At 39.3% G+C, this 18,551-nt stretch overlaps 1 protein-coding gene across 1 annotated transcript; it reads left to right on the top strand.

Annotated features, from left to right (window-relative positions):
- The first annotated feature begins 6,388 nt into the window (after positions 1–6,388).
- Positions 6,389–17,069, top strand: IWS1 (IWS1 homolog (S. cerevisiae)). The gene is made up of 13 exons (XM_009696351.1): positions 6,389–7,070; positions 7,677–7,872; positions 8,116–8,173; positions 8,527–8,627; positions 9,376–9,526; positions 11,177–11,259; positions 11,547–11,676; positions 12,816–12,933; positions 13,699–13,810; positions 14,012–14,068; positions 14,267–14,378; positions 14,944–15,104; positions 16,793–17,069. Exons 1-12 carry the CDS (start codon positions 6,389–6,391, stop codon positions 15,070–15,072), a joined length of 1,929 nt encoding a protein of 642 aa, XP_009694653.1. The 3' UTR covers positions 15,073–15,104; positions 16,793–17,069.
- The last annotated feature ends 1,482 nt before the right edge of the window (positions 17,070–18,551 follow it).

Here is an 18,551-nt window from a genome sequence, read left to right as displayed (position 1 = left end):
GTCCCCTTATTATTAGTTCGGTGTTTGGATTAGTGTATCACTCACTGCTTGCGTGCATGCTGTAAGTAGTTTTGTGATGTCTTTGGGGGTATCTGGGGTGGGCTTGTTCCAAACCTTCCCAGCAGATACCCACCGTTTCTCTGTATTAATACACTGTTAGAACGACAGGCTGATTGTAGCACTGCCTGGCTCCCTGTTCATCATCACTGTCAGTGCCTTTTTAAACACTGGGAGCTGTCACTGAGTTTTACTTTTCTTTTCTTAACTTCGGAGTAGATGATGGTGGAGCTACTCCAGTGCAAGACGAACGAGATTCAGGATCTGATGTTGAAGATGAAGGAAATGAGCAACATTCTGGATCTGAGAATGGAAGTGTAGGGCACCATTCAGAGGTACTGCTGGCACTTTAGATAAAGATTCCCCTTCTATAAATAGCTTTTTCTTTTTTGTTTAAAGAGGCATTTGCTCTTAACTGGCCTATCTGGCAAAACTTTCCTTCCAGAAAGAAATGTGTTGGATAATCTCTTGACCAATATGTAGTATAGGATCTTTTGTATTTTTCTTCTTAATTGTTATAATAGCATTCGCTGTTTTGCACTAGAAGAAGTTTAATATTGTTATAGTCAATTGTAAGAAGCTGAACTTTTTCGGTTTGAAATTCTAAGCAATGGATTATGAGGAATTTGGAATTTTACCTCAAATTCTGCACAGTAATGTAAACCCACACATTATGGAGGTATGATTTTCTTAGCAAAGAATAAATGCTCTCCTATGTTCCATCTTTCCTCTCAGATGTGAGCGTTGACTGTTCTGTGCTGTTTTCACCTTGTCATTCACAAAGGAGCAGGTCTTCATGTGGAGCAGGAGCAGATTAAGATTCCTAAATGGGTTCTGTTTTTCCTCTGAAGAGGTTCTTGCTTTGAGAAACCTACACCATGAAAGGAGTGCCAATGCTTTGATCCAGGGTTGTATTTGAGGGATAGTCACTTAACTTGTGGATTGGCTGTTTTGGTGAAAAGAGATTCTGATAAAAGTGAAGCTTCCCTTTATATTTCTAGGATAGTTTTGGAGTTTGAATTTTTTGTGACTTGAAATAGGATTCCGTCAGGTCTTACTAGGAAGGAATAATTTTGGCCTGTGAACTCATGTCTTCTGCCAGCAAAGTTAGATTATGGAGAACTTTTTGATACTCATAAAAACTGTAATCAAAACCATTTCATTCTGTTCTGCATGTTTTGTTGCATCTTATGTAAAGATCAGGATTGACTCAGATGGGGTTTTCAGTGGTTATACATTTTAAAAATGGCTTAAAATGCATGATGTGATATACTGTAGCAGGCTCATGTGTCAGAAGGCTCAACTGCTGTGGTGGAACTTGCAACCCTTTTTTTCTTTTTTTCCCCTCCACCTCTTTATTGAATGCATACTTCCCTCAGAGTTAGAAGGTGAAGATTTTATATTTGTATAAAATGAAAGTTCTTCTCATATATTTTAACGTGAGTGTAAAGCAGATATGGAATTTCTTTTTTTTTGAAAAGGTGTTGATATTTACAATGGAAGAAATTGATTTGGTGTGAGGCAGCGTCTCTTACTGTGACAATCAGGTCTTCAGTGTGGTAGAAAATATGTTTTTCAGCATGGGAGAAATGACTGTCTTTCAAAGGGATTTAGTACTTCTGGTTTGATTAAAAAAAGGTGGTGGTGAGTGCATGGAGAGTCATGTTGCTGCTACAATAATAAGTTTTTTCTGCAGTATAGGAAAACTTGGTCATTTCTTCTTACTCATCTATACTTATGTGGGATTTTAATTTTACTTAGTGTGGCAAAGTAGTTGGAAATTTGGCCTAAACAACAGGTAGTTGACTATTACTTAGATCTTCAGCATGTCTTTTTCAGATTTAAATAACTAGAAAGTACTAGGACCTGTTATCATTGTTAACTGATCCTCTTCATGTGCCTGCATTAATTTAAGGGCTTTCTTTTGTGGTAACTGTTTAATATTCCTCTGTAGATAAAATACTTCCGAAATTTCATTTAGAAAAAAACTGAACTGAAACACTTTTCTGTCCAATAGTAAATGTGAACCTTCAAGCCTTAGTGCTTTATTTGATTCAGTTAAAATCATAAACATTTGAGTATTTTGTTCTGTTATGAAGTCTAACATTCTTACTTTTCTCTACATCAAATTCAAAATGCAAATCAAAATGCAATAATGTGGAGCAGCTGTCTCTGAAAGGAGTAGCTTTCAGTGATTTATCATATTATTTACCATAAATATTCTCTCATACTCTTATTTCTTCATCTTTAGGAATATGTGGGAGGAATGACACTCAAAGGTAATAAAACCTTTGAGACACCTTAATCAGTTAAGTCTATTTAATTACTATTTCGTCTCTAATTTAGAACTCAGATGTAAAGAATTGAAGTTTTAAACTTTCAAACTTTTTTTTCAGGTTCTTAACTTTAAAGAAAAGGGGAATCCTGAGGAATTACTTATGTAGGTCTCAGGTATGTGGGTTTTTCTTTTCCACAATTCTTTTCTGGCTTTCCTTCCCCCAATCCCACTTTATCTATAAATGTTCTCCTTGATGTCCTTACCAATTCTGCTTTAGACAAATAGAATTAGATAACACATAGTTTTAGTACAGTAATGAATATGAAATCATGTTTACAGTGTTTGTACAAGTCAGGCTCATATGGAAATCTTTAACAACTTAGATTCTTACACTTTCACCAAGTCGCTGCTGTCTTCATGAATTAAGTTATGGTTTGACTGTGACTGTTAACAAACATCTTACGTTTCTGGAAAAAAAAGAGACTTGCTGATCTGCCTATGACGGTTATGTATGCCTTAGTTTAACAATTGTCATTCATGAGATTGTAGAGGATAGGTCAATTTTGTTGAACTTACTAAATTGTCAGAGTAGTACCTCTTGAAAGTGGCTGCATGTTGATCCAATAAACTACTTGCTAACTGAAATTTTTATGTGGAAGGATAACACTGTAAATTTGATTTTGATGTATTCGTTATTTTATACTGTACTAAAGCCTCATGTTATAGAATTCTTTCAGTTAAAAAATTAAGGACATCTCAATTAAAATGTTTATAGATAAAGAGGAGGAAGAAAAGAAAGCAAAGGAATTAGCGAAAAATGCAGTAGCAATTACCTGAGACCTACTTGTTTTTGAGGATGTCTGATCTTCTATTTTAATTAAGTATTTGGAAAAGGAAAAATAGAAAACTCCAAAATTTGATACTTGATTTCTTTGAAAACATCTTTTTAGAGACGAACTAGTAAAAAACAAACAAACAAACAAATAAAAACCCCCAAAAATGGGGCAGGGGGAGGGATGGAGGGGAGACAATCCTGCAGAGTTTAGTCACCTTACTGTAAAGTTGCATGCACTTTTTACATCAAGTATATTCCAAAAGATTCACAGATTCCTTAATTGTATTCAGAAGACCTTTGCAGTGATGGCTGTGGACAGGGCCTGTCCTCTGTAGGCACTGAGCTCTGTCTCAGCTCTGCTGTAGAAGATGCTGAGTTACATTAATGTGCTGAGTATGAGGTAGCGTGTGTCCTCTCTCTGCGGGGCTTACTGACTTGAGTAATATAACTGTGTGCTGTTTGGGTTAGCTCTGGTTGAGCTTTCCAGACTCGGGCCTAGAGTAGATGGTGCCTGTCTGCCCAGTCTATGTAGGGGCACCAGCATTATGTAAGTGCTTCTTCTGTAGGTGATTATATCACCATAGAGTTCAGCTGCTGTAACCACTGGGGTTCTGTGGTGCAGAGCAGTGTATAATCACAGTGTGAGCTAATTAGGATGTGTGTCTGCTCTCAAGAGTGATTGTCAGTTTGCAGTCACAGATTAGAGATTCAATATATTGTAAAGTGCTTCAGTAATAATGCTGTATAATTGTAATGACTTCTTACCAAGTATTTTGCATAGGAAATTCCTTGCAATTTAGTAATACATTCTGAATAGGTGGATATATAACCTGCAGCCACACTTGCGACTTTAGAAGCATTTAAGAGTCATTATGGATTCCAGTTGCTGTTTTTTAGTTTGGTTTACTTGTTCACCAAATACTCCTTAGACTGGCAGTCGGGAAGGTGATGAGCCTAAGAGTTTAAACAGGAGTATTTGTATTGTTTTCCTTGGTTTTGTTTAGCAAAATCCCTTACTACTACTGGCGTAATTATCAGTACCTATTCAGCATTAGCCATCTGAAATCAAGAGAAGACAGACAAACCCACCAAAAATTAAATGGTAGGAAAATAAGGATTAAAGAATTTCTGTTATTATAAACATCAATTTCAGTATAGACCTCTGCATTTCAGTACTTCTCAATGACCTTACCTGTAACACTACTGTAAAATCTGTGTTTCCTATTCTGTTGCAGCTGCAGTTTTCTTTAATCTTAAATAATACAGTCAGAGAAAATACATCACATATGCTTGTTGTTAATTTGTGGGAGATACTGGGCAGGAGAGGGCAATCAAATTAATTTTTTGGTAAGGAAAAAAAGTAGTAAGTAAAATCCTATAACAAGCTGAGAGCAGTTGAGTGTGTGTATGGTCTTCCTCAGCTATACATCCTCAATTCTGTAACTTCTTAATCTCCATATTTAATTCTTTAAAATTCCAAATTCAGGTTTTAACAGAACCATGTTTCCTTTCTGTAAGGAGAAATGAGAAATACTGAAGAATACCACCAGCATGGTTCCGAAGACTAGTATCACTGTGGAGACAGGGACAAGCACTTATTTGTAGCTACCATTAAGTAACACAGAAATAGTGAAGTTCTATTTGAAGTACATGTTTTAAAGTTTTATAGTCCTGATTTTCTTCCATTGTGCAGTAACTTTCTGTTAGTGACTCTGCAGTAGTTTAGAAGTTACTGTTTTATTCAGTGCTAGCCAAGGGGACAAATGTGTACGGTCCAAAATCTTAGAAAGCAATGTTACGTACCACTTAGTATAATTCGGGAGGGAGTAGTTCCTAAAAGCAATTAAAATTAATTTTATTTAAAATTCCTTCTTAATCATACATTTTAAAGAGTAATAGTATTGTTTGTTGTAGGTGTAGGATAGATGTGGGAGTAGAATGACTATAGAAAATAAAAATAGAAAGTCTGTCTTTCCAAGGAAATTAAATTGCTGACAAAAAAAGGTTTGGAAGCTCCAGGACATACAGGTGTTAAAGTATCTCCTAGGACAATAAATACTTGGTTTGCAAGTATGCTAGTGGAAGGAGTCTATAGCTGGACAAAATCACCCCTGAGGAGAGCCTGGCTGAAAGTGGAGTTGAGTATGTTGAAAAGAAGTTCCTTTTACAGTATTGTTCTTTTCAGTTGAAAATAGGATTATTATGACAGTGACTGAGAGAGGTGTACTGAGTTAATGAAACGAGTAATCAGGAGTCTCATTTTGTTTTCTCGGGTAAATGTGTTTGAGATTTTTTTTTTTCCCAAGTAGAAATTAGATGGTGTAGGAAAGATAAAACAAGATGTTCTCAGAAATGATACTGACTGGTGGCTTGTGAAAGGTTTTTCTAAAAATGGAGCATGTGGCTCAGTATTTTTTGCCATGTAGAAAAAGACAAAGGTTGTGTTTTAATTCTAAAGTTTTAAGAAGGTAGTTGTATTTGTGCATAGGTCATCTCAGATGTCTGGATAGGCATGGCAGCTATCAGCTTAAGGGAGAGAAGTTTGAATCTCTTACATTCTTACACATTGAAACACAAAACAGTACTACTCTGAAAGGTCTGACTAAAACTTTATTCCTGTTTTTTGGTGGGCTTTTGGTCCTGACATGTCCTTAAGTAAGTTTCCTTGGCAAAGAAGGACAGGGCAGAAGCTCTCTTGAGCTTCACTTGGAAAGTAATGCGTGTGCAATTTCAGTAAAATGTATTTCATACAAAAAGAGATCTTTAGAAGAAGAAAATGATGAGTGTGATACTGTTTCCTGCCTTATTACTGGGGATTTAGACTAAACCATTTTGAAGGCCCGAGTTTTTAAAATAAAAGCACTTGGCATTTACCCTCGAGGAACTGGACCCTTCTTAGACATGTTTATTTCAGTGATTGTTAAATTCTGTTACTGTTTCCAAAATATGATTGAGTTGCAGGGTGGACAGACTTCCATTGATCTCTTAATATTTTTCTTGATCTGAAGTATTTGATAGTCCTTTGATGCAGATTGTGTAATAATTATTTCTGTGTAGAAGGTATTTCAATTTGCAGTAGCTTGGGTAATCAAATTGCAGGAAGGACAAGCAAAAATTCAGAACATTTTTCATTTACTTTTTCAGTTTTTTTTGCTTAGTTGCCTGAGATTATTTTTCTCTTTCAGAATGAACACAGTGATGGAGAAGATGACGGGCCAATGGGAGAGCCTCATATGACAGACTCTGAAAATGAAGATATCCCAAGGCAAAAAGACAGTGACTCAGATAATGAGGAGCCTCCAAATCACAATGTAAGTGATTCAGACAATGAAGCAGCTCATGGAGGGAAAGACAGTGATTCTGATACTGAGGACCGTCCAAATCGGCATTTAAGTGACTCTGAAAATGAAGATGCCTTAAATCATCGAGCAAGTGACTCTGAAAATGGAGAACCTCACAGGGATCACAGTAGTGATTTTGAAAATGAGGAATCGCACAAGCAGCCAGCCAGCGACTCCGAGAGCGAGGAGCTCCACAAGCAGCCAGCCAGCGACTCGGAGAGTGAGGAGCTCCACAAGCAGCCAGCCAGCGACTCGGAGAGTGAGGAACTCCGCAAACAGCCGGCTAGCGACTCAGAGAGCGAGGATGTTTCCAGACAGAAACAAGAAGTAGAGTCTGAGGACAGTGATGGGGAGGACAGGAAGGAGGAGGTGCAGAATGATTCTCATCACTCAGATAATGAGCATGTTAGGGAAGGATTTGAGGGCTCTGACAGTGAAGAGGAAGCTCCTAAGAGACGAAAAATATCGGACAGTGATGAAGAAGAGAAAGAGGAGGAGAAGGTGGTGAAGAGGAAAACAGCTATCCTTTCTGACAGTGAGGATGACAATGAGAAAACACGTAAGGAACTATAGTGTGAAAATAAAAATGTGATGTGACAAGCAGTAGTGTTAGAGCTAAATTGTCGTTTTTATGTGAAGAAAGCATCTAAGATAAATATGAAACCATAAAGCCAATTTGGTTTATAGCACAACTGCATTTGTAGAGGCTGTTGTTCTAACAATATTTCTGTGTGAACGTATATCTAATACTTTTGAGTAGTAAGTAGGTCTAATAGAAGTAAAAGAGAAGACTGCAGTGATCTTGCTTTATACTGGCTTCTCTAGTCATTGTGATTATTCCTATTAGTCATTTGTCTGCTTTGTCGTTATTTCTCTAGTCATTTTTTCCTCTTTTTTTTTTTTTTTTTTCCATTTACCGAGGGCGAGAGTGAGTTTTGAAATTACAGGGGTTTATGGTTAGATGTGGTGTATGGAAACTTCAGTTACTGATTAAATAAAACAGATTTTTAGAATGGATATGTTTTTTAAGAAACAGCAGTGATTTTGTGGAGGAAGGCTAGTCAGTTTCTCTCTTGTCCAAGTCGAATTTGAGAATAGTTTTTTGAGAGTACCAGTTGTCACCTCTGTTACTAGGACGTGTAGTAACGCTACTTTCTGTTGGCAGCTGCAAAAAAGGTACGAATCCTTTCTGATGTCGAAGAATCAGATAGTGATGCTGCTTCAGAGAAATCTGACAAAAGGAAGAAAAATATTGTATCAGATAGTGAGGAAGAGGAAGAAGAAAGAAAAGAGAATGCTGGGAAGAAAAAAGAAGAGAAAGATCTGTTTGGCAGTGACAGTGAATCTGGAAATGAACAAGAGTAAGTGCTTCTGGGAGTAGGAATTCCTTCAGGGTTGCAGATAGTGAGACTGATCGTGAATGGAGAATGGATGAATCCCAACCAGAGAATGATTGTCCACCTTCATTGGTGGTGTGAAGAGGAAGGTCAGTAGTAGGTGGCAGAATGAAAGGTGGATCTCCACACAGTCATTAGAAATTTTGCAGAAAATGCACATCTCATTGTTGCAGTCTAAATAGATAAATGTTACTGTTACCTTCACAGGAACCTGATTGCAGATATATTTGGAGAATCTGGTGATGAGGAAGAAGAGGAATTTACAGTAAGTGTTGTTGTGGATGTTTCTAGTTCACTTGCTAGATATAAGCTTCATGGGAAGGTACTCCAGAATGACTCTTTGGGTTTGAACTCCTGTTCAAGGATATGCTATATCAGGAGGGAAGCTTTGTATCTGCTAGACTCACTCAGGCAGTCTTTGGGTTAAATACATTTACAGCTCTTCTCTTGAGAGAGTTAATGGTGTGAAAGTCACAGGCGCAGTTAGGAAGCCTTTGTTCCTCTTTCTTCTAGATCCTCTGCAGACTTATCTGAAGCTTTTTGAGTATCAGTGTCAGGTGCCTGAGTAGATGCTCAGTCTTCATCCATACGCTGATTTACATTGTCTTTGCCCATCAGGGTTTTAATCAGGAGGATTTGGAGGAGGAGAAAGGTGATGCAGACATGAAGGAGACAGCAGATGAATCGGACTCCGATGATAACATCAAAAGAGGGAAGCAGTAAGTCAATGTGTTGCGTACTCCTTTGTTAATAGCAAATGCAAGATTTTAGTGAAAGAACTCCTCCAAAGACTGGCTAGACTTTCTGGTTTAGAAAGGCATGGGACTATGTTTCTACAGAAAGTGTGTTCTCATAAACTACGACAGAAGGTCCTCTCTCGGCTTGTACAGTTTAGTCACTTGGCAGTCCATAGCAGATTGCCTGTGCTGCTGCTTCAGGGAACAGTATTTCATAGTTTGCATCAAAACCTGAGTGAAATTAATCAAACGAGCATCTAACTCCACTTTTAGCAGTTCAACATTGGAGTCACAGGTGTGTTTCTCTGCTCGTGTAAGGGATAAGGTATGGCAAGACTTGCCATCAGCATGTCTCCTGTTTCCTTTCTGTCCGCTACAGTAGTGTCAGAGCAGTGTATTGCAGGTATAGGAAAACTAAGTCTTTGTCAGCTTCAGTGACAGCTTTAGCACATTTTGAACATTTACACCTTTACACGTGTGTGTGGTGTTGTTTATTTCAGCAAGGTCTTGCAGACTTCTGAGGGTATGTCGGAGCCATTGAAGCCATTTGCTAATTTCTCAGTTTGTATAGTGAGGGTAACTAATTTTCTTACAGGGGCATTGAGACATAATGCTTGTAGATTTATTGGAGAATTTCTGAAAGGTTACGTTACAGAAATACAAAATTATTTCCTACAAAGACAGTAAGATCACCCTTTTCTGACCGTCAGCAAACTCTCTTGCGTTTTAGCATGGACTTCATGTCAGATTTTGACATGATGCTGCAACGAAAGAAGAGCATGAGTGGCAAGCGTAGACGAAACCGTGATGGTGGAACTTTTATTAGTGATGCAGATGATGTGGTCAGTGCTATGATTGTGAAGATGAACGAAGCTGCTGAGGTGAGTTTTCTAGGCTCCAGAGACACCTTAAAATCCAGTTCCGTTCTATGTGAAAATCTTGTGATCAGTAAAATGCAGAAATCTGGCTGGTAGTCAGGAGGAGTAATTTGTACACTATGGAAAGCTTCCAATATCTAAATAACTGTTTAAATGTTATTTTGATATTCTGAATTAAAACATTTCTTCTGTTGAATTTTGGAGAAAATATTTGTTCATTTTAAAGATTAGAATTAGTTAACCTGCTAAACTTTGTTGACCTGAGATCAGCTGTCCTATAAAAAGGGATATATATATATATGTGTTCTATAAACTACATGAATAAGTATATCAAATGCTGAGACAGGGACTTTGTTTTAATTTCATTATACAATTACTAGCATATGTAGTACTTCAGTGTTTGCTCCTGAGAAGAACCCCTTTCTAAACTGTCGAATGACAGTACTGTGGTAAATGATGGTTGAGCAACAGAATTATGGGAAGTTCTGCCTTGGCAGGCTGCCTTTTTCAAGGGGTCGTGTTTAATCTGTTACTGTGCAAGATTTATTGGGGTCTTGCCTTTTGTCAGGTATCTTCTGTTCTGGGTGTAGTTTTGTTGGAGTAGCAATCAAATTAACAAACAGCACTGTGAGACTCGTTAAAACCAGCTGGGTGGTATACAGAACTTTAGAAGGAGGAATCTTAAAAATAACAAAAAAAAAAGAAGAATCTTCCTGAGAACAAGATAAGAAGGATAATGTGTTTGGGGAGGAAGGGGAGAGTGACATAGTGATCTGGGAGACAACTGAGAGACAACTTCCTTGGACACATGATAGCCAAATGTTTCAAATGAAGCTATAAAGTTTGAAATGCTGGGGAGAAGCAAGAGCTGAGCTCCAGTACTGTGGTGTCTTTAGTTCTCTAGCATGTGCCTGTCAAACCATTCTGGGGCATGAAGAGGTGGAAAAGGGCATTAGAGGAATCTCCTCCCTTGCAATGAAAAAAAATCGTCGAGAAAGAGCCTTCAGTGGATTAAGATGAGTGGAAAGGAATTATCTCAGCAGGACAGAAATCTGTTGATTTTAATGGTCTTTTTGATACAGGAGCCCAAGTACTTGACCAGAGAGCGACATTATGGCCTTGGACGATAAGTCACTCTGAAACCCAGACTTTGTTTTAGCACGTGATGTGCATTTGTGTGCTCTTACGTTACTTGGACTGTGCTTCATCCTAAACCTCTAGGTTATCCGGTTACATTCTTAGCTGAAGTGAATACACATTTTCTCACTTTCCGTTGTTTTGGTTAGCTATTTTTCTGTTGTTCAGGTGAGATTTTACTCACCAAGTTTCTAGGTTATCTGTGCGTAGCTAGCATGGAGGACTCTGCAGACCTCTCGTTCATTGCAATCAACATAAATCATGAAGTAGAAAAAAATGTAGGGGGAATCTCCTAATGTCATACTTTTAAGGAAAATGTTGACTATGATGGGGGCCCTTTTTTAAGAAAAGTCATCATATAATGTGTTTTGGGGCTGTAGGAGGATGGAGCAGGGTACAAAGTTAGTGTAATGCTGCCAGAGTTGCGCTTCTTGTTTAATAGACTAATTTTTTTCCTGTAAACGTTGCTGATTTCTTCTTTTGATTAACTTGCGCTGATTCTTCAACTCCCTACAGGAGGATCGACAGCTGAATACACAAAAGAAACCAGCACTAAAGAAATTGACTTTGCTACCAACTGTAGTTATGCATCTTAAAAAGTGAGTTGTTACTCTCCTAGTTAATTATCATCTTGGGGAATATTGGGAATTTGGTAGATTTCACGGCGTGACATTACTAGTTGTCCTGAATATGCAGTGAAACACTTTTTTTCTGCAGGTAAATGCTGGAGCTAGGTGGCCTCAAAAACCTAAAATTCTGTGTGATTTTACCTGTTCGTTTAACACGAAACAAACTCAAATGCACTATTGTGCTGAAGAAGCATCACATTTTAAGATTTTGATGTATTATATGACTTTGTGGGTTCTTTTTACTTTAAACTTCCTAGGCAGGACCTCAAAGAAACTTTCATCGATAGTGGAGTAATGTCTGCCATCAAAGAGTGGCTTTCTCCTCTTCCAGACCGAAGTCTGCCAGCACTAAAGATACGGGAGGAGCTTCTGAAGATCCTGCAAGAGGTTTGAAAGTGACTCTTAACCATATTTGATTTGTGGCTTCTCTATGGTTTTACAATCACCTGCTTTAGGGAAATGTTTGGTGATAAATGTACTGCAGCTGCTACCAGTGGCCTGTGCAGTGAAATACACAAGGAAGCAAACTGCCAAATAGATGTGTTTGTTTAAAAGTTGCATCATTTTAATGAGTCTTATGTTGTAGGCATGCTGTCTAGCTGCATAAAATTTGGGTAGGGAACTTCAGGCACTTAATTGTTAGGAAAATTTTGCCCATGTTCACAACAAAGCGAATAGCTCTGCTAGCAGCAGGCCAGAAGACATTTTTGAGAGTCTCAGGTGAACTACAGACGTGAAGTTCTCCACCCTCTCTGAGGGAGTTAATGTGCTGCGGTGTTTCTAGGTTCTTGATAAACTGCTTAGTCACTTTTCTTCCCTTGTTCTCAGTGGCTCATACGTTGTGATTGGTCACTTTAATTTGTGTTTGCTGCATTCATAAAATAAGCATGGTATAGTCTTGGTAGTGAAGTAGAAGTGAAATTTTTCTTGCAGCACCACTAGCTGGCTTTATTTGACTGAAACTCTAGAAATATTTCTCCTTGCTAAGAATTTGCAAGATTTCTGCCTGAATTTAGATGATTTGGCCCTGCCTGCCTGTTTCAGGTTTATATGCAAAGCTTAGTGAAGAGTCATTTGCTGTGTATCCCTTGAGATTTTTCTCGTGGTCCCTTCTCTTTTCTGGCTTATTAAAGTATGTAGTCCACACAAAAGCCCATCATACTCAGGGTAGACTTTAGTGTTTGTAGCTAAGCTGATTACTTGAATGTTCTTGCCATGTAAGTTTTTGTCTTTATAAAATGAGTGCTTTGAAGGCAGTAACTCAGTTCTTCGGTAATATAAGCAAAAGAGCATTTGGAGTAAATAGTTTTGGAAACTCAATTAATTTTATGTATAAAACCCAGGAATGGTAAGGCAAATTTCTAGTTTTTGGTGTTTGATACTTCAACCAATTCATAGTGGGACAAAGAAAAATACTAATTTTTTTCAAGCTTATTGTGAAGGTGGGTTTTGGTCTTTTTGCAAAGGTCAGCGTCACCATTAATGTTCAGTTCTTGCTGTTTTCTGACTCTTCCTTTACCCTGCAGCTGCCCAGTGTGAGCCAAGAGACCCTGAAGCACAGTGGCATTGGACGAGCTGTGATGTACCTCTACAAACACCCCAAAGAGTCGAGACCTAACAAGGATATGGCAGGGAAGCTAATCAGTATGTAAACCTCCCTTTGTCTTGTGTCAGTGAGATTTCACTGATAATTTTAATTTCTGCATTGGTCTTTCTGTTGCATGTTTTTTGCTGTCGTCTGTAGTAGAATTAGTTCTGCAGTGTAGGAATCTCACTAATCTGTTTCATTGCTTTGTTTGTAGAACTTTTAACAAATGCTGTTACTTTAACTTCTGCATGTACCTTTTCCTGTTTGTTTCATTCTTGTTCTAAACCAGATGGCATTTAATTTGCCCAGATTATCTCTTGGCTAGTTGTCCAGGTCTCATGTATATGGTACAAAGGCAGGAAGATGTTGCCGGAAGACTCTTTATTCATGGACTTCAGAGAGATCTTGGATGACTGAAAGTTTACTTCTTAAACAGCTCCAGTCCATGTGTAGTGTGTTCCATCCTGAATGACTGCAAACTGATTATAAACTTGCTGTGTTCTGTAGGAACTATTTTGTGTATTTCTAAAATAGCATTCGCTCTGGTATGCAGGAGTTCCTGACTCTATTCTAAGAGCTTGAAGAGATTCTAAAAGAGCAGGCAACAGCAAGAGACTTTATGGATGACAGCTCTTTCTTACTGTCCACAGTAAGAAGGCTGGATTTCCCTCAAATATTAAGGGCTCAAAAATAATTTGGTTGGTTGAAAGGAAGTGTAAATACTTGCCATAAAGTTTGAAAGCTGTATTTGGTCACCAGAGTGGTTTGGAGATAAACTTCAGAGGCCTAGTGTTTGTTAACCATTTTTTTTTTTTAAATAGATGAATGGTCTCGACCCATCTTTGGCCTTACCTCAAACTACAAAGGCATGACAAGAGAAGAGAGGGAACAGAGAGACTTGGAACAGATGCCTCAACGAAGGAGATTGAGCAGGTAGGAGTAGCAGGCAGAAACATTAAATCCTTCTTTCTTTCTAAGACTCCAAGAAAAACAAAGTGGTGTGTAAATATTAAGGGAAATAAAAGGATAGTAAGTTATGACCTCTCTCTCTTTCTTTTACCACACTTGTCTGTGTTTTAAAATTGCCATCTTTCCCTTTGTATAGATACCTATAGAATTTTACTTTTCTTGCAGCTCTGGTGGTCAGACTCCCCGCAGGGACCTGGAGAAAGTGTTAACTGGAGAGGAAAAGTAGGTTGAATTTTTTTTTTTTTAAAAAATTTTGATTAGAAAAAAGTATTTCAGTGGTACTAACAATATGCAATTTGTTTTGACATTTGAGAGGCAGTGGTTATGCAGTGTGTTTGAGAGGTAGAACACACTATATTGCTTGTACTTTTTTCTGTATAAGATTTGTTGCTAACAGTCACATCTTTTTTTTTTCTGCAGGGCTCTTAGGCCCGGAGACCCCGGGTTCTGTGCCCGTGCGAGGGTGCCAATGCCCTCCAACAAGGACTATGTGGTGAGGCCAAAGTGGAATGTGGAGATGGAGTCCTCCAGGGTAAGCACTGGCGCTCTCCTAGGGACTGTGTACCTAAGCTGTCTCTGAATAAGTCTGGGAATCTGTCACCTTACTGCCCTGGTTACTGTACCATACAGTAGTTCTTTTAAGTGCCTCTTCTGATTTGAGTAGATAGTAAGTTCTGCTATCGAGTGGGCTGTGTTAAGCTCATCAACTATTTTCACTCAGGTATTGTTGCTTCTCTAACCAAAAGAGATTTTCATGTTAACTGTTCTAGAGTTTCTCTCTAGGGTGAGAATCTGATTACAGGCCTCTTATTTTAGAGCATTTTGAACTAAAGCTGCAATTCAATAAGTGTGTCACTGATATTTTTATACCTCTCCCAGTTTTTGTATCATGTTCTTCTGATAATATTTCAGTTTGGGAAAACTTCAAGGTTTTGGTAAACGTAAACAGCTTCAGTAGAGGCCTTTGCCTTACTTTATTTGGTTCCTCCATCTACCTTGTACAGTTTAATTTAAAAGCGGAGTACATGGTAGAAGTAGTAATTACTGTGCTTTCTGCTGTTCTCTCTCCTGTGCATTAATTGAGATATTGTTTCTAGCCCGGGACTATTAAAAGAGGTATTAGTCGCTTGGAAAAACACAAGAGACGGTTTGCTGAACAGAAACGACTCAGCAAAGTGCATCGGGCCATCAAGTTCAGCATTGAAGGCAACAGGATGCCCCTGTAGCCATGACACTCTGCCTTCCCCGAGTTTGAGAGGTATCCCTCAAGGGAGGTGTGAACAGTGCATGTGTGTCAGCTGTTGGCAGTTTGCACATACAGGAAAGGAGTGTGTACACCCTAACTGAAACTTGGAAAACTCTCCTATTCTCTCGTGTCTGTACCGTGACCTAAAAGGTAACTTGTGCAGGAAGAAGTAGGCTGTAGCACGTAACATTGGCCATGATGCCTGTCTCCACAGCTTCAGGGTACCCAAATGACAGGTGTTAAATGAAAATACTGGTCCTCAAAAACAGCTTTGCACCACCTGTGGTTTTGGATGCTCTTCTGACATAATTAGGTTGGGTTTACCTAACTGACACACAGGAATTCTTAGCCCTTAGTATAGGACCTCATGTCACCGTATACTAACGTCAGTCAGGGCTGACGTTTTGCTGGTCCAAAGTAAGGTGTTTTTCACACCTGCGCGTTCAAGGAGGTTGAGCGACGTGAGCCTTCAGAGGTGGTTGACAGGCAGAGAATGAGACCTCCACAGACCAAGGGGAGAGGAATCCTCCGCTGTGAATGCGGGGCGGAGGGAGGTCAATCAATGGCATACATCAGTGCAGGAACTGTTTCGACAATTTCTGGTCTGCATTTCAGTTCTGTGAGCAGGGCTGCCACAAACTAATAGCGAGAGGAAAAGGGTAGCACAGATGGTAGATGATTGTTGAGTTTAAGCTTCAGAGTTGTAAAAAAACTTTTTTTTTTTAAACATCACTGTGGAATTCCAGATATAATTTCAATGAATAGTGAACAGTCTTATGAATAAAGTTTATTTAAAATCAGTGTGTCAGGAGCGCCCTCCTTAGCGATGGGAACAAGAGTTTCAGTTTCTAATAGATGTTTTTTGTCAGATAGTAAGTTGCCTGTTCTGGATATCTCTGTTTCTCCCAGACTTAAAAGGTGTGACGTTTGGATCATTGTTCTATTGTCTAGTTAGGGGAAATTGCCTTCTAGGAAGTAACGGCTATGGACTGGAAGGTCCTTGCTGTTTGTCTTCAGTGGCGTTTCTTTACAGAATCACTGTATTTAATCTGTGCAAAATAACTGCTGCGTCATCTTGGTTTTTCATTTGGAGTTAAAATACAGAGATGAAATGTAATAATTCTTCTAATAACTTGTCTGGTCAGCTTAGGCATTTCTTTTGCTTCCCCCTACATCCCCTTTTTCCCAATAATCTCTTGCTTTGTAAGTACTAATCAGTGACCTTTAAAATAAATTGCAGTTTGGAATTGATATGTCAGCTCAGTCCGCCTCAGTTACAGTGTATTCATATCTAAAAATCTTCCCCCCACAGGAAGCCTGTATGTGTGACACCGTAGTGCAGTGCATTTCTGACACTAAACTCCAGCCAGTATAGATACAAAGCTATTCCAAACTGTATACAGCTGGCATGTGAACAACTAACATGGTTATTAATCCCTGTAACGTGAAAGCTTTCCTGTGTGATGTTTGTGAGTGCGACTGCCTCCATATACGCAATGCATACATTGGGGGAACCGTTTTATCTACTTTGCTGGGCGAGAATGTGTGCGCGCTTGTGCACACGCACACCCCCCTCCCCAGTTGGAACCAGTGGCTTCATCAGCTCCCTCTTGCAGGTTTAACCTTGCACGCATCACTTTTCTTGAACCTCTGGGACGTCTGCTTTTTTTCAGTGATAATTACTAGTTTTATGTTTTAAGTTCCAGGGGACCTCTAAGAAAGGGGTGAGTCGACTGGACAAACAGATGCGGAAATTCACAGATATCAGGAAAAAAAGCAGATCGGCCCATGCAGTGAAAATCAGCATTGAGGGCAATAAGATGCCATTGTGACCCTTCACAGAATACCCCACGATCTCTGCTGTAAGACAATACACCCATAGACTCTTTGGAGACCTTTAAATTTTTTAACAACTTGCTTGGGTTTTTTTAGTGAATCTTTAAATTGTTGGTTCAGGTTCTGGTATAAGATGTTGTCCGAGGACTGTGAATACGGGGACTCCTTTCTCCTGATTGTATTTAAACTTGCTATATTGTGTCCTTTGTACAGATCACGTATTTGTTGTATTGCAACACTTTAGACAATAAAACATCTTCTGTTTTTTTGGGGGGCTGTCTGTTGATTGCTCGAGAGAATGTATGTGCTGACCACCTGGTATGTGGAAAAGCTGCTAATTGTTAATTTTCATTGTCCATTTTCTCTTTATTCAGTGCTTTATTAATCAGTTGTTTTGTCTTTGACGATCTACATGTATTGGTTTTGATTAGAAATATTGACTATCTTCCACTCAAAGGATTTCATTTTTCATGAAAGCATGAGGTAAAATTTGAGAGAAGATCAGCAGACTGACCACTAAAAGTTCCAGCGGCTTCCAGCTAAAATGCCTGACGTAAGACAGACAGCCGTATTTCGCTACTGTTGATCCTCCATGCCAACGGCAAAGCCTTCAGCGGTGACTGCTATGGGAGAGCAAAGGGCTGCAGCTGATGGGCTTTCCTGTGATGCGCGATAGAACAGATTGTTTTTAAAGCAAGCCAGGCTTTGGAATCAAGGTTAGTGAGACTGTTCAAGACGACTGTCGCGTTGCTGGACACGGCTTTTTTGGGTACTTTCTGCAGCACTTACTTAGATGGGCTGTCTGGAGCCTTTGCTGCAGGGCTTGATACTGCTGTGACTTCGTCTTGTTGAAAGCTCTGTGAATTTTTTTTCTTTTGCTTTGGTATTTGGGTATCCTCTCCAAATGTGCATTGCTCTGTAGCCCACTAGTGACTTTCTGAAAGGTTTATTCTACTGGTGGTAAGGAGAAGGTTCCTGTCTCTGTGTTTGTTAGGCGGATAGTGCTGCTATTTCTTTGTCTCTGGTGCTACAGGAAGACAGCAGAGCAATATTTTGTACCTCCGCTTCTTTACCTCTACCTCTGAAAATGTTTTTTTTGTCTGCTGAACTTTTGCCTACAAGAGGACTCTTCTCCTTGCAGGGGTAACTGACAGTTGGGACGTCAGTAAGAAAGTCGCCTTTGTTCCAGAGAAGCACAGCCCAGCTGCTGCAATGTGTGTGCTGTAATTCTGTGCATTCTTTGAGGTAGGGATCGTGGTGTTGGCTGACATGTAGAAGCGCTTAGTACCTCTGGCAGCTGCTGGCACTGATAACAGCGGGAATGTGACGACGTCGGTGGTCACATTTTAACTATGCTCGTATGAGACTGGCGGGACTGACAGTAAAATAGAGCTGGTTTTGGTGGGACATGAACTTGAACCAGACCCTGAAGGAGGATGCCTGTGCTGGAGGGAGCCTCCTAAAGGAATGCCACTCATAAGCCTGCTTCACCTACTCTTGCCAGGTACACTTATGGCACAGTAACTGACCTCAGGGGTGTGTTTGTTTTTTTTTGGCATGCTGAGAGTTTCAAGTTTGCAGGGTTGTGGTTCCCGCCCCCCCCCATTTTTTAATTTAGACTTT

This window comes from Cariama cristata, unplaced genomic scaffold, assembly GCF_000690535.1.
Source record: "Cariama cristata isolate BGI_N322 unplaced genomic scaffold, ASM69053v1 scaffold2023, whole genome shotgun sequence".
Taxonomy (NCBI): domain Eukaryota; kingdom Metazoa; phylum Chordata; class Aves; order Cariamiformes; family Cariamidae; genus Cariama; species Cariama cristata.
The sequence above is the reverse complement of the archived record's forward strand: the minus strand, read 5'-3'. Positions and strand labels throughout refer to the sequence as shown.